General features: G+C 56.6%; 1 protein-coding gene across 3 annotated transcripts; it reads left to right on the forward strand.

Annotated features, from left to right (window-relative positions):
- Positions 1-1984: 1984 nt before the first annotated feature.
- LOC105072552 (band 3 anion transport protein) lies at positions 1985-17357 on the forward strand. 3 transcript variants are annotated; one of them, XM_074343312.1, is made up of 20 exons: positions 1985-2151; positions 5475-5557; positions 5683-5764; positions 6752-6813; positions 7681-7861; positions 7970-8105; positions 8552-8675; positions 8830-8872; positions 9024-9220; positions 9652-10126; positions 10372-10575; positions 10753-10901; positions 11013-11207; positions 11721-11894; positions 12333-12422; positions 12921-13087; positions 13576-13829; positions 14773-14942; positions 15033-15209; positions 15596-17357. In XM_074343312.1, exons 2-20 carry the CDS (start codon positions 5543-5545, stop codon positions 15674-15676), a joined length of 2976 nt encoding a protein of 991 aa, XP_074199413.1. In that variant the 5' UTR covers positions 1985-2151; positions 5475-5542; the 3' UTR covers positions 15677-17357. The 3 variants fall into 3 exon arrangements, with proteins under 3 accessions (XP_074199413.1, XP_074199414.1, XP_010957836.1); XM_074343313.1 differs by lacking the exons at positions 1985-2151; positions 5475-5557; positions 5683-5764 and adding an exon at positions 5882-5935; XM_010959534.3 differs by lacking the exons at positions 1985-2151; positions 5475-5557; positions 5683-5764 and adding an exon at positions 6324-6394.
- The last annotated feature ends 851 nt before the right edge of the window (positions 17358-18208 follow it).

Genomic DNA, 18208 nt, shown 5'->3' on the forward strand with positions numbered 1-18208 from the left:
TTGAGGCAGCCACACTGTTCTGTCCTGTTCACGAGGTCCGGTCCCAGGGAACCTCGAGTAAGCCTCATTCACGAAAGTCCCATTTAGGTCACTTTCGTTGGCAGGTAGAGAGACACCCAAGTTGGAAAGGCCCACTGAAAGTATGGGTCCTTGTGTGCTGGCTGGGAAAGAATTCTTAGCAGGGGAGCAATGTGGGAGACTACTTTATTGCTCAAAAGAGAAAAAAAAATGCTCGAGGAGAGACCTGCCGCCAGGTACTTTGCTGAGACAGCTCCAGCTCCCCATCAGGCCATGGGGTCTTTTACTGGAAGGCTCTGCCACAAATATCATCATTCCAGTGGTACCAATCACCTTTTTTTGAATTCTATTATGGGCTTTTCTTCTTCTTCTTCTTCTACTTTTTCTATTAAGCTTAGCCCTGGAACAGAAATTTTGGCGGTAAAGAAGACAGAGAAAGGCATGTTGGGCTATGTCCTTGGGACTAAGTCAGCAGTCGTGGGACATAAAACATCCTTCTGTGTGGCTACATCCTTGGAACCAAGAAGCCAGCTGTGGAATAAGAGGGACATCCTGTTTGTCAACAGCCTGGCACTTTCCCCCTGTTGACAATCAGCCAAGGTCAGTAAGCCTGCCTGATCAATTCTCTTATGCTCAGCACCCACCCAGCAAAGAGCCGGTGCCATCCATCATTATTCTTTTTACTGGGAAGCCAATTACTTCTCTGTCACATTAGTTTCCTACTCTGTAAAATGGGGAGGCTCTAGGGATTAAGTATGTCCACCAGGTAAAGCCCACAGCACGATGCCTGCAACAGATTCCTTCCTAATCAGGAGGAATCTGGTTCTAGGCTGAGTCTCAGTACTTTTGCTCTCAGCCAGGGCTCGGCATTAAAGGCTGGTGGTGAGACCCAGGAAATGCTTATGGAATTGCTGGATATGCCATTACTCTGTGTCTCTGTGTATCTATTGTTTCAGGCTGAAGCAGGGAATCCCCAAGCTGGCAGCCACAGAACCGGTACTCTGCCTTTATGCATAAGGTCACAGAAGCCCAGAGAGGGGCAGCCACTTGCCCTGCATCCCACAGCCAGGCAGTGTCGGAGCTGGGTTAGGATGCTTTCCTCCCTCCATGCCTGGAGCAGTGTCCACAAAGCCCTTTCCGACTGCTTCCAAACCTCTCTTTATTCTTACCAATCTGCACTCATCTTTCAGTCCATGTCCTTTTAGCAACCAGAGCCCAGGAATAGGTGACCAGCCCAAGCACCCTACTAACAGCAGAGACTGCCCTGCTGGGGGTGCGGGGAGGGGCACAGCGAGGCCGAGAATGCTGGCTGCTCTGGCCCGGGGGCCTGGGCCTGGCTGCCGACAGAGGAGCCAGTGTGCCCAGACATTGGGGCTTTGTGAGCTTGGAGCTCCGTGTGGGGATGTTGTTTTGGTTGACCTGGGATTGTTTCAGGTTGACTGAGTGGCAGTGTCTCAGCGCTCAGGAGCCAGTTCTATGGAGCCAGCTGGGGTCTTGCGGAGAGGGTGGTTCAGGGCGCCCTAGTCTCTGGGGCAAGAAGGAGAGGGGGCTGCCTGGGCCCGGGAGCGCTGAGCTGGTCCCTGTGGGCAAGGCTACAGAGGAAGAGGGAGCGAGTCCCCATGGAGGACACCAGGACAGGAGGGAGGAGAAGATGCCTGTGCATCTTGGGGCCTGAGCAGAGGGGGCTGGCCAGAGTGAGGATGGGCAGAAGCAGGACAGAGGCATCCAGGGCTGGAGCACACTTGCCGGGAGGCTGGGAGCTCCAAAAGCCCAGACATCAATGTCAGGTCCCGAAGAAAGACCCAGGAGAATCGTAGGGGCCAGGAGGGCCTTAGGGGCTGGCCAACTGGGGTTGGGTGGGGTGGGCCAGACTCACAGCTGTCCAGATGTGGGTGAGAGATAACTCTGTTTACTGGGCACCCAGCATGAGCAGGGCGGGGTGGTGGGAAGGGGCTCCCAGAGCCCATGGGGCAGGCAGATTAGGAGGCGGGGGCATGAGTCAGGGGTTTGGGAGCTGCCCCCAGGGCGCGGGAGCAAGGACCTAGTGCTGTTAGAGCGGGTGTGCGCTCAGCTGGTCACAGAGGCCACCGGTGGCTGCAGGAGTTTGCCGAGGACTCCAAGGCTTGTGAGCAGGTAAGCAGGGCAGGGAGGGGCTGGGGTGGTCCTCAGGTGCCTGTCTGGAGAGTTTCAGCAGGTGCCCAACCTGAATCTGTGCCCAAGTGGGCATGGGGGCCAGACATTGAGGAGGGGTGCGGGTGGGTGGGGTGAGATTGTTACAATGGATGTTGTTATCCCTAAGGGCACAGGCCCAGCAGCACCTGCAGCTGGGGAGAGTGGGGCGGCAGGTCTTAGGGAAAGGAGGCTGGCACGAGGCAGCAAGGTGTGTGTGGCTGCTGTGTGAGTGTGTGTACATGTGGGCTAAATCTGATCCTCTCCAAGTGCGGGTCCCTGTCAGGCGCCTACTTACCAGACCCTCGGATTCCACAGGCTCAGGTCTTCACCCTCCACCCAGCCCTCTCTTTCCTCCATGTATGGAGTAGCCACGCCACCCTATGTTCCTCTTGGAGGGAAGTTTTCAGCTGACGCTGCTTCTCATTTGAGACACTTCCAGGGAGGCTACCAGGGAAACCTGGCACTGTCCCTGTCCTAGGGCGTGTTTGGAGGAAAAAGGGGAGTCTCCCACCACCCATGGATCTCAAAGCACTTATGCTAATTCCAAGGGAACTGAAGGAAAATCAGAGGGGATGAAGATATAAGTGTGACCTTGATCCCCAGTAGCGGTAATAATGCTGGCAAACACGTACATAGACTTCCTTATGCGCCGGCCACTCTTCTAAGTGCTTCATGTATGTGACCTTACCTAATACAACAGCAGGTCTATGAGGAAGGTGTCATTATGATTACTCCACTTTACAGATGAGAAAACTGAGGCACAGAGAGGTTGAGTCACTTACTCGAGGTCACACAGGAAGTGGCAGGGCTGGGACTTGAGCCCAGGCAGTCTGGCTGCAGAGTTCATGCACTTAGACATGAACACTAAACCAGCCCCTAGCGATTTTCTCTTCCTGGAGGTAACTCAGTGCAATGGTTAGAGGTGTAGCTGGATTCAGATAGATCAGGGTTTAATCCTGCCTCTGAGACCTACCAGCTAGGGAAGCAAAGCAGGTAAAACTCTCTGAACCTCAGCTGTCTCCTCTGTAAGCGAGGCTAATGACATTACTCACTGCACGGAGTGGTTTGGGGATTATGAGATAAGACAGTGCAGCTCCCAGCAGTGTGGGGGCGATTACACAAAGGTGATGCTATGCCACCAGGGAGCCCTCCCCATCATCTGGTCACCCCTCCCCCAGCCTCTTCCAGCTGTGCTCCACCTCCTGGGCTCCAGATGCCCTGCTCCCCCTTATCTGCCTGGCCCTGCTTGGCGGACTAGCCAGGTGTTTGGTGCGCTTCCAGAAGCAGGGCAGCCATCAGGGTCCAGCCTCTTATCAGTGCCAGCAGAGCACGGCCTGAAGCTGAGGGGAGGATGGGCCTGGTGGGGGCAGCAATCTGGGTCATGCGTGCACCCTCTATGGCCCCAGTGGAGCTCCAGGCACCTCCGATCTCCCCTCTTCTCTCTCACTGATGTCTAGGAACCCCAGTGGGAAGAACTCCCGTTGTACAGACAGGGTGACCAGGCCCTAGAGAGAGGCTGGCAGCTGCCCACGGCCGTTTGGCCACTCAGTGGCGGAGAGGCAGCCTGGATCTCTGGCTCTCTGGCTCTCTGGCTCTGGAGGGCCCCTCTGCCCCTCTCCCCTCTCAGATGGGAAACTAAGACTACAGTGCCAGTCCATGGGGAGCCGTGTTTCCCACCTCAGGCTCCAAACTGGGAAGGCGGCTAGGGATCTGAGGCCCAGAGAAGGAGAAAGGGGAATAAAGATGGGAGAAAGGGAGGCAGAAGAACCTGGAGGAAGGGACAGAAGACCGGGAGAGGGACAGAAGACCGGGAGAAAAAAGGTGCATGACCCAAGTCCTCACAGGGCAAGTCCCCATCCTCAGGTACACCCCATCCTCAGGCTCTGGGGACCCCCCATGGCCACCACTTGCCTTACAACCACCCTAAGGCAGGGACTCCTGCCTTTCTCAGTTTGGTGGGGCTCGCTCATGCCCCTCTCTCTGTCTCTAAAGACTGCAGGGCCATCCAGTCCTCAGAAAGAAAGTTCTCTGTGCAGTTCCTTCCATACAAACTCCCTGCCCTTTTTCTCCCACAACGCCCAGCCCTGTCTTTTCTGCACCTTTGCCCGTCATTTCTCACATCCCAGCTACCCTCCCCCACCTCTCAGCCCTTCAAATCCCAGCATCTTGTCCTCCAGAGACACTCCGTCCCCAACCCCATCCCCGAGTCCTGCTCTTCCTCCTGCCAGACACATCCTGGGCACCCAGCGCAGTCTGCTCACTGCTGTGTTTGTCTGGGGCACGTGTGACCTCGTGAACCTCTGAGCCTGTCACGTGGTCCCGGCTCGTGTCCCCAGTCAGGGCTGCGAGCTTCTGGAGAGAAGGAACAGTGTCTTGTTCATCTCAGCCTCCCAGGCTCAGCACCACGCCAGGCTCGCAGTGGGCACGTTGGACAGCCTGACCCAAATCCCTGTCGCTACAATGCCCTGTGCTGCCTTGGGTGAGGGGGAGAAGAAAGTCCCTCCACACCAGTCTGTGCTCCCCTTGGGCGGGTCCTCACGTTCCTGGGGTGGGCGTAACTTCCTGTAGAGGCACAGCTGAGAAAACAGAGGCCCAGGGCGCCAAGGTCTCCTGGCTGGGTCCTAGTCATCCTGGCTCCCAGGCCCAGAGCCCCAAGCCTGCATGGGGGGGCCATTCATACCATCTTTCAACACATATCTATTGAGCACCTACTATGTGGCAACCATTCTACTAGCGGTGGGGGGTCCAGTGAGGACTGAGATGTGCAGGCTCTTACTGCTCCTGTGGCTTCTCTTCTAGAGGCATCGTCAAACCGTATGTACACAAATGAATCAAGAAATCAGAAAATGACACATTGGGTCAGTGACTGCGAGGGTGGTCAGGAAAAGATGACATATGAGCTGAGATGTGGAAGGGCTAAAGTGTGGGGAGGGGCATCCAGGATGTGGACAACTGCACATGCAAAGGCCCTGGGGCAGGAAAGGGATTGGAAGGAGGCTAGTGGAATAGGTGGTGAGAAAGCAAGAGATGGAGTTCAAGATGGGCTGAATAGCCAAGTGTCCTCTTACTTGCATTGCCCCATCTCTCCCGGCCCCTGCACACCTGCCCTCACACCTACATACACATCCAGTTCCTTCGCCCAACCCCACCCATGCTGCCTTCCTATGACCCTATTGTCTCCCAGCATCTGGGATCCCCCTACTCAAATGCAGCCCCCTCTGGGGGAGGACCAGGACACCCCAGGGTGCCCTGTGCATCACCCAGCCTGTGCTCTTCCCCCGCAGGGACCCGCAGTGCGGGTTATGCTGGGGGCTCAGACCACTGCAGACAACTGAGCAATCAGGACAGTGCCATGGGGGATTTGCGGGTGAGTCTTCGGTGGCATCTGCAGGGCTCCTACCTGGGGGCTCTGGGAACCCAGCCCTGAACCCCTACCTCCATGAGGGCTTGGGAAGCCCCTGACACCCCAGCCATGATGGCCACTTCCCACAGGAATCAGACCTGGAGGAGGTTCTAGAGGTGTATGACTATGAAGACCCAGATGTCTCTGTGCCCCATGTGGAGGAGCCAGAAGGTAAGCCCCACCTCCTTCTCTCTTGCAGGATAAACTGAGTCCCCGGCAGACACCAATGGGGAACTTGTCCTCCCTTCTCTGCACTCCCCACCCACCCAGCCTCAGGGCCAGTTCTCCCACAATCCTGGCTGATTGAAGGATAAACAGTTTTGTTTGAAATGATCACAAGAGGTGACTAGGGCGGGGGCAGGGGGGCGATCAGTCACCCTTCTCTGTGCCCCTTAGATTTATTTGCAAGAGGGCAGCCAGGCCTGTCTGGGACAAGGGCATGAGTCCACATGCCACCCACCCCCATCCAATGCCAGTTTCTAGGCCAGGCACTGGGGCTGTTCTGGGAACTTCGATCTGTTTGGAGTCCTGAGAAATGGGGGGCCCATGGGGACCCTCAGGGCAGAGAGGCATCAGGAAACCTTCCTGGGCCTGCCCAAGGTCTCAAATGGCACCCCAGGAGGGCACCTGTTTACTGTCAACAGGACTTAAGTGCTGGCAAGTGGGATTGGAGATAAGAGGCCCCTCTGGGAAATGAGGGCTGGGGGAGTGGGGGCCATAAAAGGCCAGATCCCACCCTGGTACCCGGAGCTCAGCTTGGGGGCAGTGAGCGCTACTGGGCTGGGTGGACTGTTGAGGCAGGTGGGAAGAAGCAAGGGAATCTGGTCCCAGAAGGTAGCAGGAGAGGGAGGAGATCCTGGGAAAATCCTGAGAATTACCATTCAGGACTCCCCAGTCACCCTGGAGATGACGCCCCTCGTCACTCCTGAGGATGAGCCCCAGGGGCCCTCCACGGAGCCAGGCTGGGCCAAGAACAGGCAGGAGACACAGCGCACTGACCGGCAGGGGTGGGGTGGGGCGCCAGGGTCCCAGCCAGAGTGGTGGGCAGGAGAGAGGCGTCATTCCCTTAAGTCTCCCAGGCTCCTGGTGGGTGGTGCAGGAGGGTCTTAGGGAGGGACATCGTCTGGGCACAGCACTAACCAGCCTCGGGGTTTTCAGCTCTGCTCACCGAACCAACAGACGCAGACTATCACAGCACAAGAAAGGGAGACACCCACAAGGTGAGCACCCCAGGCTCCCCCGATTCCCTTTCCTGTGCTGCCCTTGGGACCCAGCATTCTACCAGGGGAAGGGAGAAGCAGAGGGATCCGACAGCTTCAGGACCAGGGAGACCCCTCAAACAGGCAGAGAAGGAGCGGGCATCCTGGGAAGTAGGTAGAGGAGGACAGCTCCCATTGATGGGTGAGTCCTGGGCGCCGCTTCCACTGATGGTGGAGCTCCATGGACAGAGAGAAACGCTGCTGGAGGTCTGAGACCCCAGGTCCCTGGCCCTGGCTAGGCTATCAGTTGCTCCCTGGGGAAGCACAAAATTAAATACAAGCTCTCCTGGGCCCAGGCCACACAGACCCCCCCTGTCCCCACTGGGCACGAGCCTGTCTCGCTGGGTAGATATTGGGTCTGCCCTCAGCTGGGCCCATGGGACTGGTCCCCCGGGTCCCAAGCAGACCAAGGGCATGTGAGCCCAGGCAACAGTCTTGGAGGGAAGAGACTGACCCGTCACCCCAAAGGCTTGCCTCTCCTTTCCCTTTTGTGCCCACTCTAGCCTCTCTTTTGGTCCAGAGTTTCTTCAAACGCGTCTAAAATGGGGTGAAGGGCCTGGTCAGGAAGTTGGGGAACAGCCAGAGGTTGGGGCCATACTGACAAGACCTTCAAGCATCTCCCGCATGTCACACCTCACTCCACACCCCCAGGCTGCAGCTCCTGACAGTCCCTTCGGAGCTCAGGGTCTGTCCCAAGTGCTCCAGGACCCTGGGCCTCTGACAGACATCTCTCAGAGTCTACTGAGGGTCCACCATGCCGTGGGCTCCCAGTCTCCCCACAGCCCTGCCCTGGGCCTGATGGACTAATTCTGGCCTGTGGGGCTGCAGGTGTATGTGGAGCTGCGGGAACTGGTGATGGATGAAAAGAACCAGGAGCTGCAATGGATGGAGGCAGCGCGCTGGCTGCACATGGAGGAGAACCGGGGGAAGGATGGAACCTGGGGCCGCCCACACGTGTCTTACCTCACCTTCTGGAGCCTCTTGGAGCTGCAGAAAGCCTTCGCCAAGGGTGAGTGAGCCCCACTGGGCCCCTCTGCGTGCAACCTCCATGTGTGAAGCCTGGGGGGAGGAGGAGGGCCAGGCCCAGTCATCCAGGCTCACCTTCCACTGCTTGCAGGTACTGTCCTCCTGGACCTGCCAGAGAAATCCCTGGCTGGGGTGGTCAGCCAGCTGCTGGACAGGTTTATCTTCGACGGGCAGATCCAGCGTCAGGACCGAGAGACCCTGCTTCGGGCCTTGCTCCTTAAACACAGGTGCCCCTGCCTGCCAGGGCCTGGACTTCACACCCACAGGGCCCAGCTCCCCACCCACCTGCCCCAAGCTCTCCCTGAGGTCCAGATGGCCCCTCCCCCACCAGCCTGGGACCCACTTTTCTCCCATGATGGATCCTGCCTCTGACACCTCTTGAGCGGTGGCCATGTCTCCAGACTCTGATTTGGGGGATACTGGTCCCCAGGAGGGCAGACACTCCAGGCCCTTCTCTTCATCCTTTCTCCTGGCTCCACTAGTTACTCCAGATAGAGGCCATCCGCTTACATCTACCTCATCCTTCAGAGGAGGCTGATCCTCCTTCTGCCCCCGTGCCTCTGTAGTCTGGTCACTGGGAAGTCCCATTTGATTCCTCCCACCACCATGTCCACTCTGCCGAGAGCCCGGCCTCAACAGCCTACTCAGCCCATGCCCGCTGTGTTTCCTGCAGCCACGCCAGAGACACCGATGCCCTGGGGGGCATGAAGCCCACGGTCCTGACACGTTCTGGGAAAGCTTCACAGCCTCTGCTCCCACAACGTCCCCAGATGGAGGAAAAACTCTTCTGTGAACAGGTGAGGCTGTACTAGCGGTGTGTGGGGACAGCGGGAAAGCCCACGGATTGAACAGGGTTAGAAATGAGAGTAGGAAGGGGAGGGGAGTGGGATCCTCAGGTCTCCCAATTCCAGACTGCCTGAAGGACTCCCCTCACCACCCTCCTTCCAACAGAGAAAGATTCCCCAGGATTCGGAGGGCGCCCTGGTGCTAGTGGGTAAGTGGCCAGTGCCTCCATCCCTCACCCCTGCTCCTCCCCTGCTTCTACCTCACACCCTGGCCCTGCCTGCTTCTCCCTAAACCCAGACCCCAGCAGCAGCGCCCCCCTCAGCCTGGCCTGACCACCGCACCTCGTCTGCCCCCAACAGGCCGCGTAGACTTCCTGGAGCGGCCTGTGCTGGGCTTCGTGAGGCTCAAGGACCCTATGCAGCTGGAGCCAAAGCAGGAGAAGCTGGGCCAGCCGGCAGTGCCCGTGCGCTTCCTCTTCGTGTTGCTGGGACCTGAGGCCCCCAACATGGACTACACCCAGCTGGGTCGGGCCGCTGCCACCCTCATGTCGGAGAGGGTGAGCAGGGGCGGGTGAGGGCTGGGGAGCCCGGACGCTGGGCCCTGTCTCTGGCCTGGGTCACTTTAACTTTGCTAGTTTGGCGCGTTCAGTCTGCTCTAGCTGCTGCTATGCTGTGTGGCCAGGGTAGTCCAGGCCCCTGTAGTCTGGCCCAGCCCTGCCTGACCTGGCCTGGTCTAGTCCGGCCTGGTCTGCTCTAGTCCCATCTGACCTGCTACAAGCCCCCTGGTTTGCTTCAGTTCTTCCTGCTTCCCCACTCAGGGCCCCGTCTGCCTCCCCAAAGCCTCTTCCTAGGGGAGGGTAGACCGGTGGGGGGCTGGTAATGCAGTTCCTAGAAGGAAGGAGCTGGTGAGAGGGTTCTGGTCCCCAGAGGCCCTGGATCCTTTTGTTGAGCAGGTTTGAGTAGCCCTGACCATCTCTCCTGCCCCCAGGTGTTCCGAATTGATGCATACTTAGCCCAGAGCAAGGAGACGCTGGTACACTCCCTGGAGGGCTTCCTAGACTGCAGTCTGGTGCTGCCTCCATCGGATGCTCCCTCCGAGAAGGCCCTGCGCAGTCTGCTGCCTGTGCAGATGGAACTGCTGCGGAGACGCCTGTCCAGCTCTGCCAAGCCAGAACCCATCCCGGAGGAACTCCCGCGGAGACGGCCATCCAGCCCTGCCAAGCCAGTACCCATCCCGGAGGAACTCCCACGGAGACGCCCATCCAGCCCTGCCAAGCCAGTACCCATCCCGGAGGAACTCCCGCGGAGACGGCCATCCAGCCCTGTTAAGCCAGTACCCATCCCGGAGGAACTCCCACGGAGACGCCCATCCAGCCCTGTTAAGCCAGAACCCATCCCAAAGGCACCACCACCTAGACGCCCATCCAGGCCTGTTGAGCCAGAACCCATCCTCAAGAGACTAGGTACCTGCCACCCTGCCCAGCTCAAGGCTTTCTGAGCCCCCACAGACCCTCAGACACCCCAGCACAGCCCAGTGAGCCCCTGCCTCCCCTCTTCGCATTAAATACCCTGTGTCCCCTCTCCCTGTGTCATGCCTTCCAGACTCCTGGACCACCCCATTCCCATCAGACAATATCCCCCTTAATTCCCCTCTCCCCATACGTCCCCCTTCAACCCCCTGTGACCATGATCCTGTCCATCACTACAGATTTACATGAAGATGAAGATATCTCAGGTGACCCTCTGCGGCGGACAGGCAGGCTCTTCGGAGGGTTGGTGCGTGACATCCGTCGCCGCTACCCCCGCTACTTGAGTGACATCTCAGATGCATTGAGCCCCCAGGTCCTGGCTGCTGTCATCTTCATCTACTTTGCTGCCCTGTCACCCGCCATCACCTTTGGCGGCCTCCTCGGTGAGTGCCTCTGCATGTCCCACTAACCCTCACCTCTGACCCATTGGCCTCTGTATCAGCCCTGACTTGGACCCTATCTGACATTCTATGGGCCCCAGCATCAGCTTACCTGTGAAATGCTCTATCAACCTCTGGAAATGATCTTGACCTTGCCCCCACTATCACTTCTACCCACAGGAGAAAAGACCCAGAACCTGATGGGGGTGTCGGAACTGCTCATCTCCACCGCGGTGCAGGGCATCTTGTTCTCCCTGCTGGGGGCTCAGCCCCTGCTTGTGGTGGGCTTCTCAGGACCCCTGCTCGTGTTTGAGGAAGCCTTCTTCTCGGTAACTCTCTTCTAGCTCCGATGTGACCATGTAACTGCCCCACCCAGCCGCCTGATGCATGGTGCCTGGGCCCGTTTATCTGACCCCCTGCTCCCTCTGACCACCCTGCAGTTCTGCACCAGGAACAACCTGGAGTACATTGTAGGCCGTGTGTGGATTGGCTTCTGGCTCATCCTGCTGGTGGTGCTGGTGGTGGCCTTCGAGGGCAGCTTCCTGGTCCGCTTCATCTCCCGGTATACACAGGAGATCTTCTCCATCCTCATCTCCCTCATCTTCATCTATGAGACCTTCGCAAAGCTGGTCCAGGTGAGGGGCCATGAGAGCGTTAACAAGCACGTGTGTGTGTGTGTGAGACTGTGCGCAAACTACATGGCTATGGGTGTCATTACACACGTCTGTATAGCATTTGTGCGGCTGTGTTTCCATGGTATGTAACTGTGACCACATACGTGTGTCTTTCTGTTTGCAAGTCTTTGGAGAACAAGTCTTTTGGAGAATCTCCTTGTCACTTGTTTCCTTCCCTCCAGCCTTCTCTTGTCTCCCAGGCCCTGGAAGCACACACACACACACACACACACACACACACTCATTGCCTCCATGGCTCGCTCCACCTGAGACTAGCCTGGTCCTCATTCCTGAAAACTAAGCTGTGAAATCCCATTGCCTCTATGTTACCATTTCCGTTGAGGAAGAAAATAGGTAGATGGATGATGAAGGGACAGATGGATGGATGGATGGATGATGGATGGACAGATGGATAATGATGGATGTGGGACAGACGGATGGGAGGAAACAGGATGCCTTTGTTTTCTGCTACAGATCTTCCAGGACCACCCACTGCAGAGGAATTATGACCAAAATGTAGTAATGATACCCAAACCTCAGGCTCCCCTGCCCAACACAGCCCTCCTCTCTTTTGTGCTCATGGCTGGCACCTTCTTCTTCGCCATGGTGCTACGCAAGTTCAAGAACAGCGCCTACTTCCCTGGCAAGGTCAGCACATCCTCCCCACCTGTCCTTGCCTACCCTGCCCCATCCCAGGCCAAAGCACTCCCCTCTGCTTTCCCAATGCCATTAACTCCCTTTCTTACCCCAGATTCCCATTTCCAATTCCAAGCCCCCCGTCCCCTCATCACCCAGGATTTTACTCTTCAGACAAGCTGAGCATTCTCAGGCTGAGAATCCAGTGGGGAGCCGGGGATAGTTCTTGGAAGGGAGTGGGGAAGCTGTGGGGCCAAGGGTGGGGCTGGGCCATGGGAAGAAGAAAGTAGCCAGGTATGCTGAGGTGCAGGACAGGGCATTAGATGTTGATGGATACCCGGAGAATAGCGGGACCCTCTGGGTGAAGATGGCACGGGAGCAGGGGCAAGTGGGAGGGGGAAAGTGGAGAGCAATTGGGCACTGACCACTGGTCCCTCCACCTGCCCTCAGCTGCGACGGGTCATCGGGGACTTTGGGGTTCCCATCTCTATCCTGATCATGGTCATGGTGGATGCCCTCATCCAGGACACCTACACTCAGGTGACCCTCTCCTCCCACCTTATTTCATTCCCCCAGCATACCCTCTCCCCAAAACAGCCTTCCCAAACCTGAAACCAGCTAGAGCTACCCCTACTCCATCCTTGCCTCCCTGGATAGCCCTATGTTCTTCCCACAGCCCCTCAGGACCCCTGTGGCTGAAGCAAGGGCCTGCGTCAGGTTTCCCCCTTTTACTCCTTAATCAAGGGCAGTAAGAAAGAATCTGCTTTGGAGCCAGGCTGATCTGAGTATGAATCTCAGTTTTGCCACCAGATAGCTAGGCGATGCAGAGCAGGCTACGTAACTTCCCTGATCCTGTTTCCTCACCTCTATAAGTAGAGAATGAGAAGATACATGGAAAAGACTTAGTGCAGTGACTAAGTACAAAATAGATGTTCAAAAAGAGTAAGGTCCCAAATGCCCAGGACCTTGGCTCCCCTTGCCCCCACCTTTCCCCATCCCCCTGCCCCCAGGAATTCTCACCAGCATCCCCTACCACAGAAACTCAGCGTACCTAAAGGCCTTGCCTTATCCAACTCCTCGGCCCGGGGCTGGTTCATCAACCCGCTGGGTTTGCGATCCGAATTTCCCATCTGGATGATGTTTGCTTCCTTGCTGCCTGCCATGCTGGTCTTCATCCTCATCTTCCTAGAGTCCCAGATCACCACGTAAGAGCCAGGGTGGGCCTGGGAGGGTCCGAGGCAGAGAAAGGGACAGGCTCCAGGCAAGCAAGACACCAGGGACTGAGTGCTAGTAGGGATGATGACGGGCAGAGGAAGGTCCAGGTTTTGCGGGAACTGACCTTGTATTACTTGGGGAGCCCTTTTTAAGAAAAAGAATATAAAATGAGAACTATAAAATTAGGTGCTAGATCTTGGAAGGGGCCTCTATCCATTAAGTTCCCTGAAGCTTACGCTTCGTTATCTTTGGAGTAAATCTGCCTGTGGGTCTTCTCGGTGATGTCTTCAAAGTCTGCTCTTAGAGTCTTGATTCTCAAGATGGGACAAGAGGGAGGGGAGCAAGGAGCTCCAAGTGAGAAGGGCACAAAAGGATAAATTGAAGTACAGAGGGACCCAAGTCAGAGGAAGGAAAGAGGGGGCAGATGGGGTGGGGGTGATAGAGAGCCCTGGTTAACCCTGACCTCCCACATCCCCAGGCTGATCATCAGCAAACCGGAGCGCAAGCTGGTCAAGGGTTCTGGTTTCCACCTGGATCTGCTGCTGATCATGGGCATGGGTGGGGTGGCCGCCCTCTTTGGGATGCCCTGGCTCAGTGCCACCACTGTGCGTTCTGTCACCCACGCCAATGCCCTCACTGTCATGAGCAAGCCCAGATCCCCAGGGGCTACAGCTCAGATTCAGGAAGTCAAGGAACAGCGGATAAGCGGGCTCCTGGTCGCTGTGCTAGTGGGTGAGTAAGGACCGGCCACACTCTCCACCACCCTCTGGCCGTGCCTCTGGCTCTCCACCCTTGCCCCTTAGGATCCAGTGCTCCTCCAGCCCTGGCCGCCCTGCAGCCAGGTCTCCCCTCAAACCCACTGCCCATATCTCCCCAGTATGAGGGAATTCTGGAGGAAATACCCAAAGCAATGAGATGGGCATCTGAGCAGGGGAGGAAGAGGAGGTCCTCTATTACCAAACCTTCTCTAGACAGGACCCTGTATTCACAGCTTCTCTGACACTTCAGTGAACTGTGGGTCCCAGCCCTGCCCTACTGCTAACTAGGTATCCCTCCTTGTCTCTGGGCCTCAAGTTTCCCTGTCTGCACCATTAGAGGGTTCATTAGATGCCCCTGAGGTCTCTCTAGCTCAGCTGCTCTATGACTGATACAAAGGGCAGTGCTCCAGGCATAATCTGGTGGGGGTGGGAGTAGGGGAGATGAAGACAGAGGGTCACTGATCTGAGTCCTGGAGCAGCTGAGAGTCCAGCTGGGCTCAGTGTGGACAGTACCATGGTTGCTGATGGAGAGGCCAGGGAAGTTTCTTAAATGAGGCGAAGCTGATGTTAGCTGGAGGAGGGCTGGGATAGGTGGGGATGATGGAGGCATTCTGGATCCAGGTAAGGTAAAAGGTGGGCTGCTCTGACCTCTATGAGCCCCTAGGTCAAAGGAGTAGGCTTTGAAGTCAGGCAGGCAGGAGTTTGACTTCCTGCTCTGCCACTTACTATCGGTGTGGCCTTAGATAAGTTGCTTCACCTCTCTGAGTCTGTTTCCTCATCTATAAAATGGGGGTAACAACTATTAAGAGGATCCACAGAAAGGGTGTCCTATGGTACCTGTGATTTCACTCCCCAGCCCCTGCTGGTGCTGATCCTCTGGCACAGCTGGGACTGAGAACGCATGGTTCTCTCCACAGGCCTGTCTGTCCTCATGTGGCCCATCCTGTCCTACATCCCCCTGGCTGTTCTGTTTGGCATCTTCCTCTACATGGGGGTCACATCCCTCAGTGGCATCCAGCTCTTCGACCGCGTCTTGCTTCTGTTCAAGCCGAGAAAGTACCACCCGGATGTGCCCTATGTCAAGCGGGTACAGGGCCCTCCTGGCTGCCCAGCAGGGTAGGGTGGGGGGTGCTGGCTCCCGGGCAGGGCAGGCGATGACCCCAGCCTCTGCCCACAGGTAAAAACCTTGCGCATGCACTTGTTTACGGGCATCCAGATCCTCTGCCTGATAGTGCTGTGGGTGGTAAAGTCCATCGGGATCATCTCGCTGGCCCTGCCCTTCATCCTCATCCTCACGGTGCCCCTACGCCGCTTCCTGCTGCCGCTCATCTTCCGGGATGTGGAGCTCCAGTGTGTGAGTAGCTGCTCCCAACCATCCCTAGTGCCCCCATTCCCTGTGTCCAGAGCAAGGGGCAGAGAGAGGTCATCAGAGCGTTGGGAGAATGTGAAGGGTGGGTATTGGGACTACTGAAGGCAGAAGACCATCATGATTAAGGTATGGGCTGGGGCTTGCTTCCAAATCCTGGCACTGCCACCTGCTAGCATGTGACTTCACTCCTCTGTGCCCTGTAAACAGAGGAATAATGACAGGGATGGTGAGAGGGCTAAGGGCTCACAGGATGTGTTTCATGTGAGCTGTCCTGACCACTGAGCAGCTAGTCCTGGGGTCTTCCTGTAGGGGGAGGGCTTACCTGGCCTCTCAGCCACTCACCCGGTCTCCTTCCTACCCGTACCCGCCAGCTGGATGCTGACAATGCCAAGCCGAACTTTGATGAGGAGAGTGGCCAGGATGAATATGATGAGGTGACCATGCCTGTGTGAGGAGAGGGCCCAGGACCCAGAGCCCCCTTCACCCTTCCACTTCTGCACTCTCCCAGGAAAAGCAGAAGTTCATGGTCACTTCCTGGACACCCAGGTCCCTCCTGGGGCAGCAGCTGAGGCCCCGGGGCTGTGGGTGGGGGAAAGAAAGGGTGTCTAGGAAACCATCCATGAAGAGTAGACTGGCATTTCTGGCTGGAAATGGCCAGTGGGGCCCACAGTAGGGGAATCGCTGTGCAGTCCCACCTGCGGCCACACTGTCACCCGGGGGTCCTGTGCTGGAAGACTTAGATCCAAGCCTGGCCTCCTCCTGGCACAGATGGGGCAGGAACAAGGGTGGGAGCTGGATGGGGGGATTCAAATTCCTGCTTGCTGTGTGACCTTGGGCAAGTCCCTGGACCTCTCTAGCCTATGCTTTCTAGTCTGTAAAGTGGGTATATTGATAATCATACCCCATTATAGGATGGTTACTGAGGGCCAAAGATAAATATGAAAAAAGGGCTTTGTAAAATCTGAAACGACTATTTACACAGTAGTCATCATTCTGCAAACCTGCCCAAGGTCACATAGCTCCAGAGCAGGGATCTGAACCAGGTCTTCTGACTCTGAGACCAGGGTCTACTTCAGTCACCCACTTTCCATGCTTAGAGATGCCCCTGCTGGCCTCTCTTTTCCCACCGGGGATCCTCTTTTCTGGGGCAGAGAGAGGTGTCCTGGTGAGGACAAAGTGCAAGTGAGGACAAGGTGCAGGTGAGGACAAAATCAGGGCTGGGACTCAAGATTCCTAAGTGCTTGCTTCCTCCCCCCCATGCTGTTATTCATTCACTCATTCATTCATTCCACAAACATTTACTGAAGGCCTTGGACCCAGTGGACACAATGGTGACTGAGACAAGACCTTGCCCTGGGGATAGGGGTGGGGGGCAATGCACAGTCTGTTCTTGATTTGGATGGGGGGTAGGGGGAGGATGGGAAGCTCGGGAGGAGATGGGGAGGGGAGGGGAGGGGGAGGTTTGTAATTTATTGCTTGTGTATTCTCAGAGTTTCCATTTTCTTTCAGCTACATGCATGCGCACGCACACACACATGCCCAGGTACCCAATTAGAGACTCACTGTCCCCAGCCCTACCTGAACCAAATCTTGGGGAGGACCCGGATTTGACTAGTTGGGGTAGAAGACAGTGGGTTCTGCAGATATGGGCAAAATCTATTTTTTTTACAAAACAAAAATATAAAAAGAGTTGAAAGAACTGAAAGTGGTGAGAGATGGATGAAACTGAGAATCAGGGTGTGACAGATAAGGAAGAAGCTGGAGAGGGGGCTCTCGGGTAACTCCCTGAAGGCTGGCGGCTGCCTCCCACCACTTTACTGTTCTATGCCTCAGTTTCCTCATCTGTAAAATGGGGACGACAATGGTACCTACTTCGTAGGGTTGTTATAAGGATTAAATGAGACAGTGCCTATAGTGATTGCTTAGCACAGAGCCTGGCCTCAGACCTCTGAGGAAGAGCTCCATAAAGTTAGCCTCTGATATTGTTATTCTGGTTAGAATGTCTCTGTCCCTTCCCAACCTCTGCTCCTTGAATATTGCTGAAAAAATTTCAAAAAAGTCACTCAGTCTGTGAGCGCCCTTCCCCTTGATGCTTGGGGAATAGGTTTTGCTAATAAATGCATCTGTGGTGGAGTGAGTGCCTTGCTGGAATTCCCCTCCCAGAGTCAGGGGTTCAAGGGAACTTGGCTGCACCAGGTGGATGGACATGGAATGTATGTTGTGGAGCTGATGCAGGGCTGCAGCCTTGAGGGGCAGGGAGGGCCAGGCCAGGGGAGTGGCCCCAGAGTTGGGGCGGGGCAGGGCTGATGGTCCGGACCCCTAGAGTGGAGAGGGCCAGCACCCAGGGAAGGGGGTGGGAGAGCAAAGTAAGCCAACTTTATGCTCCAGACATCCTTCCTCTCCAAAATAAGCAAGACTCACAGAGGTGGGGGGAGGGGCTGTAAGAGAGCCTCGCCCCCATCTCCTTGTACAGTGGACCCCACATCCCTGGGCCAGTTAGCCCCTTAACCTGAGCTCATCAGGCTGGGCAGCACCTCTGATGGGGATTACCAGAGAGAGTGTGGTTTGCCATCGTTCACAGGAACAGCACCTCTGACCAGATTTCCACTAGCTACCATTGTCATTCCCTTGGAGGCTCTGCCCCCCACCCTCACCCAGCCACTTCCAACAATTCTAGGGGGCTGCTGGGCCAGGTGTCATCCATCCCTGGAGAGGAAGGTGCCAAGACATAATCCCTCCTCAACCTTCCAAAGAGAGGTCAGTGCAGGGTTGGGCTGCCTGGCTTCCTCCCCTGGATCTATATTTACCCACTGCCTATCCCTGTCTGACCCCTCCCAGGCTGGCCAGGGCAGCCACCAAAGGCCCAGAGATCTACTGCGGCCCCAGGGAGAGTGGTCCCAGTTCCCCTCCTCCCATACACAACAGCTTCATGTCCCACAGCATTGTCCCAGTTCCCCAGGCTTGCCGGGGCCCTGTTCTCCACC

Source organism: Camelus bactrianus, chromosome 16, assembly GCF_048773025.1.
Source record: "Camelus bactrianus isolate YW-2024 breed Bactrian camel chromosome 16, ASM4877302v1, whole genome shotgun sequence".
In the NCBI taxonomy this organism is placed as follows: Eukaryota; Metazoa; Chordata; class Mammalia; order Artiodactyla; family Camelidae; genus Camelus; species Camelus bactrianus.